At 44.9% G+C, this 18,819-nt stretch overlaps 1 protein-coding gene across 1 annotated transcript in view; it reads left to right on the plus strand.

The window, feature by feature from the left end:
- Positions 1-18,819, plus strand: part of LOC121550181 — an 84,821-nt gene that overhangs the window by 36,841 nt on the left and 29,161 nt on the right. Inside the window, exons 4-9 of the mRNA XM_041862308.1 lie at positions 2,411-5,867; positions 5,983-6,027; positions 7,291-7,406; positions 9,881-10,040; positions 10,584-10,723; positions 17,669-17,795. Of these exons, the coding sequence (XP_041718242.1) occupies positions 2,411-5,867; positions 5,983-6,027; positions 7,291-7,406; positions 9,881-10,040; positions 10,584-10,723; positions 17,669-17,795 (4,045 nt within the window). The remainder of the gene's footprint in view (positions 1-2,410; positions 5,868-5,982; positions 6,028-7,290; positions 7,407-9,880; positions 10,041-10,583; positions 10,724-17,668; positions 17,796-18,819) is intronic.

Here is an 18,819-nt window from a genome sequence, read left to right on the forward strand (position 1 = left end):
GAAGGCTGCATGATGAGACTCTAATGATGATTTGAAAAAAGTAGCTTGAAAGGCATGAGCTCTGCTTTGTTTTTTTGCGCACTCCAATAGTCTCTTATTCACAATTTGACAAGCCCTTGATAATGCCCCGAATTTCATGGCGGCATCCCCTTTGTGGCCGTAATGCACCCTAAAAAAATCCATGCCTTTTGTGGCCCGGAGTGTTGCGTTGTGCCCTTCTCCCTGAGTGTGCTGTGCAATCCAAAGCGTCTCTCACTCACACAGCTCTCTGTCATGTGATCGGGTCTTTCTCACAGGCTACAAGTTAAGACCGACACATCGGGGACGCAACTGCGCGCGTCCTTATCCAATTCCGAGGTGCATATTGAAGATATTGGAAGAACTGTCCACATTTACTTTTCATCAGCCAACAAGATGAGTAGGCCTAACGAACAGCAAAAGCACTATGTCAATCTACTATCCTCCATAGTACAAAAGTCGACCTATTCTATTCTGAGCAATAAAGAAATATTCCAAACATAGTCTGGGACAGTTGTGGGATGCGATAGATCCCAAATTAACACAACCACTAGCATCAAAAAACGTTTTTATGCAATATGGCTGACGCAACAGATCAGAACGTTTAGCTTAAAATGTTGATAAACTATTACGCTATTTCTTCCCATTATAAGCGCAGCAATGTGCACGTGGTAGTAGGCTATAAGCGCAATTGTTCCATTAGCGGAAAACACCATTATCAAAAGTGACCGCAAATGTAATTATGCGTGTAATGCTTTTATTATAAAGGTGCATTTTTATGGTGAAAATTATCTTCCCCAAACTTGAAACTCACGCGCTGCTTATATATGCCAGTTAGGCTCTACACCCCATGTAAAGCAGATTAATGTGCTTAATTTTAAGAAGTTATTTGGCCACTTTAGTTGTGATACAAACCTTATTAAAACATATAGGCCTATGGGCTAGGCTACATGAGGTGTGCGACTATGATTAGAAAAAGTAGAGAGAAAAAAGGCATTGTTTCTTATGCTGGGCATCATTCACAAGTGATGATATTCACAAGTGATAGGCTAATATTATCACCCATCAGACTGTTCTTGATTTAATCTTGAATTTACATATACTAAGTAATATATGTGTGACATTTGTTTTCATTTAGAATGGACCATTATCATGCACCTGTATCGAAGCAGGGGCAGTGGGAAAAAATACATGTCATCTATGCACTTAAATAGTGAATGGAGGACGCTTTTCCCGTGGTTAAATTTCATGCCAGCCAGGTAGGCTATACTCCTGTTGTAGATATAAGCAATGTGCTTAATATTAGGAAAGTTGAGAAATAAATATAGTAGGCCTAGCCTATAGACAGCTCCTCTTTTTATTAGTGGCCATCCCTCTGTTTTCTCCCGCAATTGCATAGCCTGTAGAAATGTTGCGCAACATGAGCTCATGAGCTCTCATGAAGTGTTTGATTCGATTTTCGAATACATTTGCATTGATGTCAGAGTGATTAGAGGGACAATAGAGTGCTGAGTCCCAGGCAGTTAGCAAGTTTGGTAGGTTACTAATGACCATCAGCAGCATCAGAGCTTGGAGAAGCCTAATTACCGTGACTAAACGGTCATGTGGAATTTGACTGCCTTCATGACTCGTGACCGCCGGTGTGGCTGTAATACGGTCACCGCAACAGCCCTAATCTCAGATAAAATTTTATTATCCAAGCCACTGTCACTCCTTATGAGATGACTAGTTTACTTTGTGGGAGATACCTGCATTTATCTCCCCTGTAGTTTTCTTCTCTCACACCAACACAGGCAGCAATCAATTAAAAAAACAAAGCCAAGCGCCAGCGTTAGTGTATCAATTGAACACCATCTGGGCGAGTTGCGGTTGGGGTGAGGACCGAGGACAGTTGCTGCTTTGCACTAACAGAGGGTGGGGAGGTCATTGTAATGGCTGTAATTATTTGATGTGTGTTTCCAGGCAGGGAGGCTCATTAAAAACACTGAGCACCATTGTGTTTGGAAGGTAAAAGCCTTGAAAAATGTATTTTCCCCCTGAACACCATTATTATCTTTTGTGAAGCATTGTACTATTTGATTTCTCATCAAGTCCTTTGAAGGATTAAGATGGGGGAGGTGAAGGGAACGGAAAAGGTGCTGGTTGTGGGGGTGTCAAAGCTGGTAGATCAATGCATTGCCCTGGGGCATGCCGTATCTTTGTCCAATAGCTGCTGATTAAATATTTGATGATGATGTTCTTGAACTGCTGTATGAGTGGCTGCCTTTTACACAACACTGCTTATATGCATGAATCACCCAACCCCCCTCTCCTCACCCAAAGCAGCACTGGGAGATATGTGTGTCCTTGTCTGTATTGTTATACACCTTGTCTCTCTGTGCATTATGAATAGAGCCTTGGAGGAGACGCAGACGGAAGGCCACAGGGAAGGATGCACAGAGGGCGAAGCAGCGGCAGACAGCGGCCCATTGCGCGAAGGTGAGGCGGAGGTGGACGAGTATCAGCGGCGGCTGGCCCTGGCCTGTCCGCCTGTGGTGACGTACGGGACGTACCGCGGCCAGAGGGACAGACGCAGGATGAGGCGGAGGCACCAGGTGCAGGTGGACTTCCCCATCTCAGAGGGGTATGAGGCCCTGCATGGGAGGGGTTCAACCTCCGGGGGGGAGGGTAGCCCCTTGGGTGGGGTGACACCCTCCACTTTAGAACTCACCATTTCAAAGCAGAGTGACATTCAGACCATATCGACCAATCAGATTAGAGCTCCAACCTCAGAGACCAATGAGAGAGGAGCTTGGACTTCCAAAACAGATTCTGCTGTTTTGGGTCCAACTGGACTTGGCTCTAGTCACATTCCACTAACAACGGAGACAGCAGAAAGGGCTGGGAGTCAAAGTGCCTTCCCTTTACCCAGGGAGGCAGGCCTGCCTACTGTAGGAGCCCAGGCCAAGGACTTTCTCTCTGGTGTTGGCTCAGTCACAGGCTCCCCTCCCCCTCACGCACCCACAGAGGACTCTGTTGATGCCAGGACTAGTACAGCAGGCAGTGAGAGCCATAGTGGGGAGCAGAGCCCGCGGGATAGAATCACTCATACAGAGATGGCCAGCGAGGACACACACAGGGACAGAGACACAGGGCTGATGGAGCAGACAGAAACCTTATCTGCACACTGTGTCCAGACTGGGTCACCTTCATTAGCTGCTGCTGCGTGGCTCAGCGAGCCGCCAGGCGCCGGGGGGACTGCGCAGCACACTCACCTGCCTGCTGGTGTTTCTGATGTCGATGGAGGCCAGCTGGCTCCGCATCCCATTTCACCGTCCGCCTCGCTTGCATCAGTGGCCAAAAGCCAGGGACCCATGCCAGCAACTATGCACTCAGATTCTGGGGATGTACTGGATTCAGGCGCTGGTGCTGGACTGCACTGCTTTGAGTCAGGGGAGGATGAGGGGGATGCTGGTCCTTCAGACAATCTGTTTGATGAGGCCCTTCATTTGGAGTCTAAAGTGATGGTGGATAACATTCTGAGGAATGCTTTAGCGGCCCAGGAGAGAATAGAATCCTCTGAGTTGGAGGGGGATGAAGTGCTCCAGAAGGCCAGTGAGGAGACTTACCTGGTCCTATCTGTAGGTCGAGAGGAGGGGGGCATGGAGCAGTCCTTCGAGCCAGATAAGCTCCTGGAGGTAAGGCCTTCAGAGAGGGGGGATGACAAACACCCCTCAGCCTTCCCGGCAGAACAGACCCTCTCGTTGAACCCTAACCCTCTGGCGGAGGGCCCCAGGTCTACCCCCTCCTCGGGGTACGAGTCTATCGCAGGCTCGGACATTGACATCAGGAGCAGCCCTGGGCCGGCCTGTGAGACCAGTGCACCCACCATCTGTGTCTCAGACCACAGGCAGGGAGAACACTGTGCCGAGGGGACTCCAGGCACTGGTCACCAGGTACAGGTCAAAGGTCAACAGCTAATGGATACTAATGCTAATGAGCATCCGCAAGGGGAAGAGGATTCCCAGCCAAACAAACCTATCACGTGTGAATACAGTGGCGATAAGCACCAGGGAGATGTGTTGCCTCGCTTGAGCGGTGGAGTGTCCTTCGAGAAACCAGGTATCCATGGTGACAGTGGGGATATTATTCAAATAATGAGAGCGAGTCATGAGTATGAGTCTGTCTCAGGGAAAACAAATGAAAACAAAGATCAAGTGCTCGGCACTTTAGGGGACAATGGGTATAACGAGGTGCTAGGCGTTAAAGAAACACAGGTAGGAGATGGAGCAGTCCACGTAGCCAAAGATGATATCGAAAGCAACAGACATAGTCCTAAACAAGATGGTAATGCTCAATATGGTCCTGTTTCTGTGTCAAATAACTCTGAAAGTCCTAATAAGCTCAACAGCACTCTGAATGACAATATTTCCTTCAGAAACCAAACAGCATTTCCTGAGCCTGATCTGCTTAGGAAAGGTTCCAAACATGAAGCTAAGGGCAATTCTGAGGCAGACCTTATGTCCGTCAGACCAAAACACACGCAAAACTTACTACAACCATCTCAAGTCAGACATGCTAAAAGTCTGAAGCCTATTGCCTGTATAACTCTTCATGATGAAGGCCAAGAGAGCGGTCCTGAAATAACACTGAATGTTCCTCAGACTGAGACCAATGGGCCGAATGACACTACGGTCAATGGGGATCAAAGCTTTGCCCTGGTTGAGACTTGCTTAGCCTCTGTAGTCTCAGAGGGCTCTGATTCTGGGGGTGAGGAGGATGGGGCCGACAGCAGACCCACAGGAACCATCTGCGTGGACCCCTCTTCCTCAAGGAGACTCCCCACGGACCTGAGCACCTCAGAGGGCCTTGAGTCTAATTCAGCCCCTGGCTCCGGTAACAAGGACATGCCACAGAGGAGCTCGGTGAGAGCGTATCGCTGCGATGTCTCTCCGCAGCAGCAGAGTCAGGACTCAGAGACACCAGGACACGGTGGTGCAGGTTCAGCAGCAGCTATGGCAGGGTTTCACCAGGACCTGAGCAGCAGGCTAGCTGGGCTCCATGCTACAGGGGCTACAGGAGGCCGGAGAGTCCCAGCCCTGGAACCTCTCCTCCCAGTCCCCCAGCTTGCCTTCCACGACATGGAGGCGAGTGGTTTCTCCATTATCGACGAGGAAGAGGAGACGGATGCCGTGTTTGTCAATGACACAGGCCCCATGCTGAGCCCCACAGCGCGGCGGGCCAAGGCCTACCCTTTCTCTTTGTCACCCATCGTGGAGGAGGACAGTCTCCGCGGTGAGGAGGCGGTGGAGGGGAGCCTGTCGTGGGATGACAGGGGCCTCATGGTGCCCCCAGCCACAGAGGAGCTGAGGAGTCTGAGCGGAGGTGTGGGGATGGAGCAGCTGGCCTCATCCTCCTCTCTGTCCATCCTGTCCCTGCTGCAGTCGGTCAGCGAGCGCCTGCAGTCCAGTGGCTACTCCGACATGGACGCAGACTCAGAGGAGCCCTCCACCCCTCCTCTACGGCGCCCCCTATGGGACTTCTTTAACAGGGGCCAGGCAGAGGGTGAGGAGGGGGATGACCAGGGAATGGATGGAGACCAAAGCAGCAAGCAGGAGGGCCCAGGCTCTCTGACACTTCCTACTGATCCATTCACTATGGGTCTTCGAGAAGGGGATCCAACGGAAGACTTGAACAATCTGTCCACCCCTCAGATTACAATCCAAAAGCCTGCAGATTCGCCCATGTATCAGTACTTGAAATTAGCGCAGCCAGTGTTGCCAGAGCCTGATGATGACAACAGTAAACATCATGCCAAACTCGTTCCGTGCCTCCGTAATAACAAGTGTCCATCAACAGCAACTGACATGGTAAGTTCAACAGCAACTGACATTTTTATTCAACAATATTATATAAAAAGCTCATTATGCAGACATTAAGAAGTTAATATATGCTAATATTTGACTCCTGTTGATATAATTTTAGGGGGGAAATTGGAGTTGTGGAAAGGTCATCCCAAGGCCTACTCTGGTGAGTTTCCATCTTTTACATGACTAGTACTTTCTCACTGGCACGCTAATTTCTGAGGCAGTCTGCCTCCTAATCGCTGTGCTTAATAGATTGGAGATGCCAGACTGCCTTTGAGCTGGACAGAACATTTCTCTTCCATTAGCTAATGATACCTCAGGCTGTAGAAAGTAGGGCAGCAACTCTTCTTTTTTTAGTTTAATCTCTTACTAAATGGAAATGAGATCTCAATTATGCAACTGCCTATTCATTGCTGTAAAAGGCTATCCCATCTGCTGATGAGGGCTGTAGTTTCTCAGGATCTGTACAAAGGAGTGCGGATCTCGTCTATAGCACTCTAATGACAAGTAAAAACCACCTCCAATGGCAGTCTGCAGCCTTGAAAGCTGAATACAACAGTGAAACAGTGAGTCAGGATCTTGGAGCACAATCACAGTAATATTCCTGTGGTCTAGCACTGTATATGTAGATTGTTTCATCCAAATAAAACAAATCAGGAATGGGTTTTTCCCACAAACAACTTGTATGCAGTTTTACATAGATTATGAAGTTTATAGGCTCACAACACAGGCAGTGAACAAAGCACTGGGTGCCAGGGATTTTGTCTGCATTGTTGTTTCACACAATCACTAATGGAATTGCCTTGCAACAACACAACCAAGTTTTTTTGTACCATTAGCCGTGCTGAGAAAGTATTTGTTTTGAAGGATGAAACAAAGGGAGCAAAGCAGCAAAACTATCAAGACTTGGAATGAAAGCAGGCAGAGTCTTGTAGGCTGGTAGGATTAACAGATGAAAAAACAGCGTGTTAATTATAGAAGAGGCAGTGTTTTATAATGACTGCTTGAGGCAACTTGTGGGCTGGTTGGGGGATTAAGGACACCCTTCTCTCGTCCTGGGCCCCCCTCCTCTCTCCCTTTTCCTCATCAGAACTAAGTCTAGGGGTCTCAGGCATAGTCACTCAGCACCGTGATCCATGCTGGAAACCCTTCCCCTCTGGCTTTTGAAACCTGACTGTGTTCACTCGCACCCAGCTTATCATGAAAACAACACCAAACCGCCACAGTTCAGCTGTAACACAAATATGATCAAACTTTGAAAAAGCATGACATTTAATTATTGTTTGTGTCCTCTGTATTCGAGTCAATAAATCAAACTCTGTTTAAAGATCATTTGCGGAGGTCGTCTGTCAGACCATCTATTTTTCAATATAGCGTACATGTTGCTCTCTACTGTTTCCTAATGACTTCCTCTCTGTTTCTTCAGATGAACATCTATGATGGTGTGACATTCTCTGGGGATATGTGGGAGATCCACACAGACCAGGAGGATTCTGGGATGGTGTTTCTGCAGGGTGCCTCGGTGCGAGTCCTGGGAGGATGGTAAGAGGACCTTTAGAGCAAGTGGACTTCTTTTAAGGTTGCTCACTAAAAACAGGAAAGATGCTCTTTATGAGGTTGTATATACATCTTTGAATGACCAACTGTCTGGGCTTCCAGAAGTGGTTCTTACGGACCAAGGCCTAGAGTTTGTTGAAGCAGGTAGTTGAAAATCTGTCAAACTTGTAGAAGTCCCCTGTAAAATAGCCCACCTGGATCAGAATGAGCCAGCCCTTCTGTAGCGTCATCCTCTGCTTTGAACTACTACCCATGTCTCATCCCCTCCCTGTCTTACTCATGCACTCTTATGGAAAAAGAGACAAAATCAGAACATTTTGTTTAAATCGTGATTCCTCTGAGCCCCCATAATGTTCCTTCCCACTGTGTGTGTGTGTGTGGGGGGGGGGGTTAATCTCCTGGGCTGGTGGTGACAGACAGTGATTGGGTCATTTATCGCTTTTCACTCCCATTGAATAGGCATGTCTGCTGATTAATCTACCCTCGCCAGACCTTCTTTTAATGTGATGCCACAAGCTGCTTTCTGCCCCAATCACATTGTGAGGCGGCACAATTAGTCATAAGGGTTGCGTAATAAGCCACACGAACACTGCCGTCACTGCACTGGTGCGGTAGTGCGCCAGTGCTAAATGAATATAGGAAAAACACTGTACATCAATGTACTATCAGCTCCATATCATCTTACTACTGCGGTGGTTCCATTTATATTTCATGATGGAAAAGCTCAAAAGTATTCATATATACTAGCAATAAGTTTAGTTGTTAATATTCATATCATGCTGCACTAGGTTTAACTAATGCACATGACAGTGTGTCTCTGTGCCTCTCTGCCAGGGGCAAAGCAGATTTACGTACAGAGAAGTCTGGCAGCTGTGCGCTATGCTGTAAGACTGCTCTCATATTTAATGGATGCAGAACGAGAAACCTTCAGTCTTGCGAACATGTTCTGCCGCCGTGTGCTTTTTGTCAAACGACTCACGCAAAGGCAGGCTCGCTCGACTCTGCGCGGCATCACTAGCGAAAGTTTGGTGCCTTACGCAATATCTCATGCTTAATGGATGGACCCACCTTCCATTTGTGTACTAGTACATTGGCTCAGCCCCCCTTTCAGAGCTCTAGTCCTGTTGTATTATTTACACCAAACCGTCATTCCCAAACAAAAAGTGGGAAAGGCAAAGCAGCTTTCAGACCATGTGAGTGGGAGCTCTCTCCCCCGTCCACAAGAGTGGTGGAGAGAGAGGAAGCGAATCACGTTGCAGCTGCGTTGTTGTGCTTCTGTGTTCTCCCCCATCCACTTCTTAGGTTAACCGACCGACTGGCGTCCCATTGTTCCCTCTACGGTCCACAGAGGAAGTAATGTGAAGGACCGTTTAGTTCTTCCCCAAACTAGTTTTGATTTGCAGTACAAGGGCTACTTTACAGGTTGACTTATTCAAGTTTGACAGATTTTCAACTACCTGACTCAGCAAACTCCTAGTGGATGCCCAGAGTGTTGGTCATTCAAAGTTTTGAATTCAGTTCAAGTTCATCAGTGAAGGTGTGAGCCACAAATACTTTCCCCTACATGCTAATTATGAGGGAATAGATTTTCTCGTGAGATGCTTCCTCCCTCCTTGGGCCTCATCCCCAGCAGCCTATCCTATCAGGAGCTATTGATCTCTGTCTCTCATGGTGGATGTATAATCAGTGAAAGCAGCCTAAGCCTTTTAAGAGAACCCTGACTGTCTGAGTCAAAATAGACAGATTGCTACCGATTCAAAGCAGTTCCTGACCATCCACATAGATTATTTATGGAAGGGGACAATGATTAACATGGGAAAAAGTCCCTGAAAATACTTGTTTATGGGCTACTGGCGACACACACACACACACACACACACACAATAGTGTTGTTTACACTGCATACATCACAACGCCGTGTTATTTTCAGAATCCACAATATTGGCAAGTTTATCCCCAGATAAAAGGCAGTGTTCTGGTCAGGTCTCAGCAGGGATATTGAACTATTGAAGGACTCTGCTGGGTTTCCCAATGCCCCCTACTGTGTGCTCTGGGCCTGTCGTTCAGGGGCATGAGTAAGCAGCTTTTAATATTTCAACAGAAGAAAAAAACATTTGTGAGAGCCCAATTGATTTCCATTACTGTCAGCACAGTGCTGTAATCTTCTCTTCGACATATAACTTTAATCACCAACTGTTATAGTTATTGTGTTGGGTGTGTGTGTGTACTGGTAGGGGTTGAGGGAGGGGGGGGGGGTCTTTGAATTCTAGGCCCTGTCACCAAGGTTTCCATAGCAATGACCCTGCTCTGTTTGTGTGTGCTCTGTGCAGTCAGTTGGTGGCTGGCGTCTCTTTTTGTACTAGTGGGTGAGAGAGAATGAGAGTGTGAATGCGTGTGTGTGAGAGCGAGATCGAAGTGGGTGCTCACACAGTGTGTGTGTGTGTGTGTGTGTGTCGTAGCTGGCTGCTGTACCTGGAGCCGGGGTTCCGGGGCCCCTGGGTGCTGCTGGAGGAAGGGGAGACTGTACTGAGCCACCAACCAGGCCAGCAGCAGGTCAGCCAGGGGACAGAGAACAAGCCCACCACCATCACCATCGGCTCCATAAGAAGACTAGTAAAGGTGGGTATATTTATTACCATTAAATTACATTGCCATGTGCCATTAGTGATTTCTCTCCAACATTTCTATTGGGAGACAATGGTTCAGTTATTTAGACCTACCAGTTGCCTCCGGTCTCAGTCAATCATAAATTGTATTAATTAATCCTCTCCATCTAAATGGCATGGCTTGAATAGGATTTTCTGTCGTTTTCAACTAACCTGTCCCTGTTACAAATAGAATAGAGACCAGTTGTAAAGTGAACAGTGTAGCCATGCTGTAGTCTCAAAGGATACAACAGGGGTAAAATGCAGAAAAGCACGCAGCTGGAAGGACACTGAAGCTTTGGCAGAGGGCCAGGGTCTCTCTGTCTAATCCTCCTTCTTTCATTCTCTCCTCTATTTCTCTGACTTTCTCTCTCTCTTACTCTCTCTTCCCCTCTATCTTCCCCTCTCAGCCTTAGGCATTATAGTGGGGCCTGATAGAGCAGGATTGATAGAGCGGTGTGTAGAGGAATGTCTCCACATGTTGAGGGAATGTTGTTGTGTGTCTCTCACCGTTCAGGATGACGGCACTCCAGAAATTCATCTGCTTCCGATCGGAGCGCCAGGAGGAGCCACGGAGCATCTCCACTCGGAAGTGGACATCTTGGGAACACGTGGTGGACCTATCCACCTGTCAAACCTGACTGTTAAGTCTGGCTGGTGAGGAGCCCTATCCTATTCCTAGCCAGTTAGTGGTAACTGTAACTGTGTAGAGGAACTCACTGCCATTGTGTGAGGGTGAGCTTCAGTAGCTACAGGCTAAATAGACTAAAATAGGAAGCGCCATCATTGCTAAAACAACGGGGGAAATTACTAATTGAGGAGATGTGTCCTTGCCAACCGGCGTCTAATTGTTTCAACTGAATTTGGGTGGATTGTTCTCTGCTGAGTCATTGAGCTCCAGCTGCTAGCATGCACCTGCTAGGAAAGTCAATTTCCTGCTCAAAGTATTCTTTTCAGGTGTGTTTATAAAGCACAAACATTGGGTATTACAGGAATGTTTAAGAGAATAGGGTGCTAATATACAAGTAGAAGTGACGCCCTGTCCAGTTCAGGAATGAACACTTTGAAATGAAGTTTTCGCATGACTCACTTCAGGGTGGAGGTAGTGAGGTAGCCTAGTTATTGAGGTAACTCCTCAATAAAGACTCTGTAAAACTTCACAAACACACCCACATTTACGGTAGAAGAAAGCCACATTTAGGATCGGAATTTGACTGCCATAGTATGATGCAGCAGCCTCTGATAATTCTGACAGATTGATGAACCAACAACAGCAAACATTAAATGTTTTGGAAGCATGCCAGGATTTATGCCAGGCCATTAGCAGTTTTTACAAGATTATACGTCTTTGTCAACATTGTCTGGCGTCCATTAAAATAGTTATATATTGTTCAACTACCACCCACTGCACCTTCTGCATTGAAGCAGAATGAAACATTAAAAGGTCAAGACATCTTAGTTGTTCCATAGTAACAGATTTTCAATACAATGTTTTTTCTCTCACAGAGAAGATAAAGGGGTTTCTATTGTAGTGGAGATTAGTGACACTGACTGTATGACTTTGGACAAAGTATTGTTGTTTCTTTCAATCATGTTATTTTCTATTTTAAATATATCACAGTCACCAACAACAACATACCACATATACACAAAACACACACACAATCACCAAAAACAGCGTAACACAATACAACATATACACAAAGCACACAAAAAATAGCAACAACAATGTCGAGGTCTTCAAAAAAATCTAACATGGTACAATAAGCAAATAAGAAAATGAATTCTACTCATCATTACTCGCAGGTAGCTTAGTGGGTAAGAGCGTTGTGCCAGTAACCGAAAGGTCGCTGGTTCTAATCCCCGAGCCGACTAGGTGAAAAATCTGTCAATGTGCCCTTAAGCAAGGCACTTAACCCTAATTGCTCCTGTAAGTCGCTCTGGATAAGAGCGTCTGCTAAATGACTAAAATGTAAATGTAAAATGTACTCTTTTTTTATAGTTTTCCTGGCAAATAATGAAGCATCTTCCAAAAAAAAGAAGAGTGAAAATGTACTGTATACAGTGCATTCGGAAAGTATTCAGACCTCTTGACTTTTTCCACATTTTGTTACGTTACAGCCTTATTCTAAAATGCATGAAATTGTTTTTTCCCCTCATCAATCTACACACAATACCCCATAATGACAAAGCAAAAACAGGTTTTTGCACATGTATTACAAATAAAAAATGGAAATATCACATTTACATAAGTATTCAGACCCTTTAATCAGTACTTTGTTGAAGCACCTTTGGCAGCGATTACAACCTTGAGTCTTCTTGGGTAAGATGCTACAAGCCTGGCACACCTGTATTTGGGGAGGTTCTCCCATTTTTCTCTGCAGATCCTCTCAAGCTCTGTCAAGTTGGATGGGGAGCGTCGCTGCGCAGCTATTTTCAGGTCTCTCCACAGATGTTCGATCGGGTTCAAGTCCGGGCTCTGGCTGGGCCACTCAAGGACATTCAGAGACTTGTCATGAAGCCACTCCTGCGTTGTCTTTGCTGTGTGCTTAGAGTTGTTGTCATGTTGGAAGGTGAACCTTCGCCCCAGTCTGAGGTCCTGAGCGCTCTGGAGCAGGTTTTCATCAAGGATCTGTCTGTACTTTCCCCATTCATCTTTCCCTCGATCCCGACTAATCTCCCAGTCCCTGGTGTTGAAAACCATCCCCACAGCATGATGCTGCCACCACCATGCTTCACCGTAGGGATGGTATTGGCCAGGTGATGAGCGGTGCCTGGTTTCCTCCAGAAGTGACGCTTGGCATTCAGGCCAAAGAGTTCAATCTTGGTTTCATCAGACCAGAGGATCTTGTTCCTCATGGTCTGAGAGTCCTTTAGGTGCCTTTTGACTCCAAGCAGGCTGTCATGTGCCTTTTACTGAGGAGTGGCTTCTGTCTGGCCACTCTACCATAAAGGCCTGATTGGTGGAGTGCTGCAAAGATGGTTGTCCTTCTGGAAGGTTCTCCCATTTCCACAGAGGAACTCTGGAGCTCTGTCAGAGTGACCATCGGGTTCTTGGTCACCTCCCTGACCAAGGCCCTTCTCCCCCGATTGCTCAGTTTGGCCAGGCGGCCAGCTCTAGGAAGAGTCTTGGTGGTTCCAAACTTCTTCCATTTAAGAATGATGGGGGCCACTGTGTTCTTGGGGACCTTCAATGCTGCAGAAATGTTTTGGTACCCTTCCCCAGATCTGTGCCTCGACACAATCCTGTCTCGTAGCTCTACGGACAATTCCTTCGACCTCATGGCTTGGTTTTTGCTTAAATAGGACCTTATATAGACAGGGGTGTGCCTTTCCAAATCATGTCCAATCAATTGAATTTACCAAAAGTGAACTCCAATCAAGTTGTAAAAACATCTCAAGGATGATCAATGGAAACAGGATGCACCTGAGCTCAATTTCAAGTCTCATAGCAAAGGGTCTGAAAACGTATGTAAATAAACTATTTCTGTTTTTTTACTTTTAATAAATGTGCAAACATTTCTAAAAACCTGTTTTCGCCTTGTCATTATGGGGTATTGTGTGTAGATTGATGAGGGGAAAAATATTATTTCATCCATTTTAAAATAAGGCTGTAACGTAACAAAATGTGGAAAAATGGAGGGGTCTGAATACTTTCCGAATGCACTGTATATACAGTGTGAGAGTTCTCAATGTACACTGAGTATACCAAACATTAGGAACACCTTCCTAATAATGAGTTGCAACCCCCCCCCCTTTTGCCCTCAGAACAGCCTCAATTCGTCGGGGCACGGACTCTACAAGGTGTCGAAAGCGTTCCACAGGGATGCTGGCCCATGTTCACTCCAATGCTTCCCACAGTTGTGTGAAGTTAGCTGGATGTCCTTTGGGTCGTGGACCATTGTTGATATTCACGGGAAACTGTTGAGCATGAAAAACCCAGCAGCGGTGCAGTTCTTGACACAAACCGGTGCGCCTGGCACCTACTACCATACCCCGTTCAAAGGCACTTAAATCTTTTGTCTTGCCCATTCACCCTCTGAATGGCACACATACACAATTCATGTCTCAATTGTCTCAAGGCTTAAAAATAATTATTTAACTTGTATCCTCCCCTTCATAAACACTGATTGAAATGGATTTAACAAGTGACATCAATAAGGGATCATAGCTTTCACCTGGATTCACCTGGTCAGTCTATGTCATGGAAAGAGCATGTGTTCTTAATGTTTTGTATACTCAGTGTATATCCCAAGTATTGGTGTTTGATCATGCATTCATACAGTTCATGCATTAAGCAATGAACTTAGAAGCCTCCATAAATGCGATGCCACATAAATCAGTAGAGGCTGGTGACTTTGAACATTGAGGAGGATGGGAGACCCACATAGGCGCGGACCGCATGGAGACAACAAACCGTGTTTTAAAACCCGTCGGACTAATTATTTTAACCTAAAGCATTTAATAAAGACATTTATAGTACAATATAATGGGGAATGGGAGTGAGAGGGCTACTTAGAGTGTTGGGAAGGGATCACAGCAGTGATTGAATGAGGGTATGAGGCATGAGTTGTGTCTCCCGAGTGGCGCAGTGGTCTAAGGCACTGCATCGCAGTGCTAGCTGTGCCACTAGAGATCCTGGTTCGAATCCAGGCTCTGCTGTAGCAGGGAGGTAGCTCAGTTGGTAGAGCATGACGTTTGCAACGCCAGGGTTGTGGGTTCGATTCCCATGGGGTATGAAAATTACAAATAATAATGTATGCACTAACTGTAAGTCGCTCTGGATAAGAGCGTCTGCTAAATGACGTAAATGTAAATGTAATGAGTTAAGGTGTTCAGAGGCTTGACTTCAGTGCAGGACAGGGGTTGAGGTGTTCATAGGCTTCAGTGCAGGACCATCATGGATGGATGGTGTTGGAGAAAAGCTCAACTCTTCCACTGAGGGCAGGACATGATTTGACTGGGAAGACAAAAAACAATAACACAACACACTACACAGTTAGACAAAAGAGCTAAGAATTTGTTTGTCCAAGCAAGGAGTATAATCATTGATGTGTAATAATATGATTGTGTTTGTGTATGTGATTGACTCTACATACAATAATGACAAAAAATTGACAGGTCTACTCACAGTGCTTGAAGAGGAAACATTCAATGTGCCAGTGGATGAGAGGGCACATGAAACATGGCTTCAGTTAATGTCAGGAGAGAGTTGACAATGGTAGTGGAGTGGAGAGGTCATCACCTCTTAATCAGGAACAGGAAAGGACTTGTAAATATAAATAGCAGATACATTCTGTTACAGCAGCGCCATCATAGGTTTGGGCAACAAGTTTCTCCATGAAGTTAAACTCCGACATCTCAGAATTCACAAAGTTGAACACAGACTGCGAATTTCTCCCACTTGACACATCAAAGTAGCCCAAGAAACGTTCCTGAATAAAGCTCTGATCATCCACATACCTGACGATAACTGACAACTGCGAGCAGACTGGTGGCACAATAGGTCCCAGAGTGGTGTGGAAATGTTTCCCCCCTTGGATCTGGAGTTTTTCCTTATCTGGTAAACTAACCAGGAAAACTCCAGACCCTATAGGGTATGACAGTGATTAAAAAGGTTTTATACGGGCTATGATGGGACCAGTTTTTCGAATCAGATCACATAGTTTAAAAAAACTCCTGTAAAAAAACTCCTGGCCCTGGGGAGGATGAGAACCCTGTCAAACTGCAGCAACCTTATACATTTAGACTAGACTAATAGGGGGGTTTCCTCTACCCAGACAGAGAGACAACATGGATGGACAATAGAACTCACAGGGCTGAGCTTGCTTAATGCATGTTTGCATCATGCAGGCCTATGCAACTGTATTTGTATTTGTATTTATTAGGGATCCCCATTAGCTCTTCCTGGGGTCCAAACATATTAAAACACTTACATTACATATAAAACAAAATATAAAACAGTACATCATATTGTAGGCCTAATTAAACATTTACTCACAGTCTATGTCATCACTATTATGTTGATTGATTAATTCCAGTTAATCATTTTGGATTGAAAAGGTATAGGCAGCCTAGCCAGCCCAAGTTTGAATATAAACCAAATTTGATCACATTCACATTTTCTCCTGACACACAAATGGACTATAAATACTTAACGTTACCAATTAGTTTACCCTGACCAGATGGACAGGGTGCATAGGCTGTATGCAGCTGCTATATTAGTAGCCTACAGTTGATCAGACTGAAAAATCATCTGGTTTTCATCCCATACAGCATGTCAGATTTCTAATGTTTAGGTGTAGCCTAGGCTGCTGCAACATTTATGTAATGAGTTTTTATTTGTGTCTGTCCGGAGTCAAGCTCGCTTTTTAATCTCACTTTTATTGGATGATGCGATGGAAGCAATCAAATCATTCTGAATTGATTTCGACATCCCAGAGAAGACATGAGGAAGTTCCATATGCTCAGCAAGTAAAGCATCGTAATGTGCAATTATCTCTGCAAGCTCCTTGTAGTTGCCCTTGTTATCTGAACTTTCCTGCTCATCGTGCCCTTAAGTAAAAGCCAACTCTTGCCGATAAGCTGCTTGTGACCCTGTTTCTTCTTACCTTCTTGTTGTTGTTGCACAATTTGAATATGCAGACGTTCGTCCATTACAGCTTGAATCTGATGTGGGCAATGAAAGGGGTTCTTCAACAAAAAATCCACAACATTTTTGTTAGCATTAGCTAGCCATTCTGGCGGAGAAAACTGAACTCTGGTAGCTAGCTACTTGATACCTAAGTTAGTGCAATTTATTTCAATTTGCCTTGCTAACTCCACACAAAAATAAAGTTCTAAAACCAATAAAACAATATATAATCTACCTCCTCCGTCTCCTGTAGTTTGAATAAACTAATTTTAATTGAATGATATCCTAAAAATGCTCAACTATGCTCAACTAATGCTTCACTCTCAATCTCTATCCAATATGTCACCAACTCACCAAGCTTCTCAACACATAGAAACCCCAAAATGCTCTGTGGCACAACCCCAATACACCACACTAGGTTCGTTCTCTGATCCTAATCCTATGACTGGATGGGCAACATGTCAGTTCATATTGCAAAAGCTATGATTGGTTGGAGGACGTCCTCCGGAAGTGGTCATAATTACCATGTAGGGCTATGGAAGGGGGTAAGGCCTACAAGACTCCTAGGTTTTGTATTGAAGTCAATGTAGCCAGAGGAGGAGGGGAAATGGCTGTCCTCTGGCTACACAATGGTGCTAGCCTAGAATGTGTTGTTGAGACTACTGTTGACCTTCATTGAAAAACATTGTGTTTTAATCAGGTATTTGGTGACATGAATATATTTAGTATAATTTTATCTAAAAAGGATAACTTTTTTAATGTTTCATTATTTAAAATGTTTCTGAAATACACTGAGTAGGATGGTCCTCCCCTTCCTCCTCTGAGGAGCCTCCACTGACATAAATTGATAATGTTTACCTGTAACTTGAAAACAATGTCAAATACACCAGATGCTTGTAGCAAAAGCATCTGAATAGCAAACAAGAGAGATTAGATTATAATGCCTTGATCATGTTTTTCCACCTTAGTTGGCTTGCCTATGACAACCCTGGTTTCCATGGGAACTATGCAGTTATGGAAGCAGGTGGCTCCCCAACATCTGGCGCAGGTCATCCCCAGGTCACCGCTGTGAGGTCACTGAGACCCCTCAGAATGGTAAGGTTTCACCAAGGTGACATCACTCCGAGGTGGCTGACACTGCTTGGCTGTGGTCGGGGTTGGGCTCAATTCCATTTCAATGCTATCCACGCAGGAAAGGAATTTATATTTGATTTTGACATTGGAATTGGCCCATCGTTTTAGCCGGGTAGAATTTGCCCATAGGATTTCTTCAATGTAATAGGCTATGTTTCAACATCTCTCAGAAATATACAGTGCCTTCAGAAAGTATTCACACCCCTTAACTTTTTCCAAAAAAATTGTGTGTTACAGCCTGAATTTAAAATGGATTAAATTGATATTTTGTGTCACTGGCCTACACACAATACCCCATAATGTCAGTGATTAAAAAAAACAAATTAATTAAAAATGAAAAGCTGAAATGTCTTGAGTCAAGAAGTATTCAATAAGTATGACAAGCCTAAATAAGTTCAGGAGTAAAATTCTGCTTAAAAAGTCACATAATAAATTGCATGGACTAGTGTTTAAAATTGATTTTTTAAAGACTACCTCATCTCTGTACCGCACACATACAATTATCTGTCATGTCCCTCAGTCGAGCAGTGAATTTCAAACACAGATTCAACCACAAAGACTAGGGAGGTTTTCCTCGCAAGGAAGGGCACCTATTAGTAGAAGGGTAAAAAAAAAAGGCAGACATTGAATATCCCTTTGAGCATGGTGAAGTTATTAATTACACTTTGGATGGTGTATCAATATGCCCAGTCACTACAAAGATACTGGCATCCTTCCTAACTTAGTTGCTGGAGAGGAAGGCAACCGCTCAGGGATTTCACCATGAGGACAATGGTGACTTTAAAACAGTTACAGAGTTTAATGGCTTTGATAGAAGAAAACTGAGGATGGATCATATATTCCAAAACATGAACCCTGTTTGCAGTAAGGCACTAATCTAAAACTGCAAAAAATGTGGCAAAGAAATTAACTTTATGTCCTGAATACAAAGTGTTATGTTTGGAGCAAATACAACACATCACTGAGTACTACTCTTCATATTTTC

The sequence above is a fragment of the Coregonus clupeaformis genome, chromosome 35, assembly GCF_020615455.1.
Source record: "Coregonus clupeaformis isolate EN_2021a chromosome 35, ASM2061545v1, whole genome shotgun sequence".
In the NCBI taxonomy this organism is placed as follows: domain Eukaryota; kingdom Metazoa; phylum Chordata; class Actinopteri; order Salmoniformes; family Salmonidae; genus Coregonus; species Coregonus clupeaformis.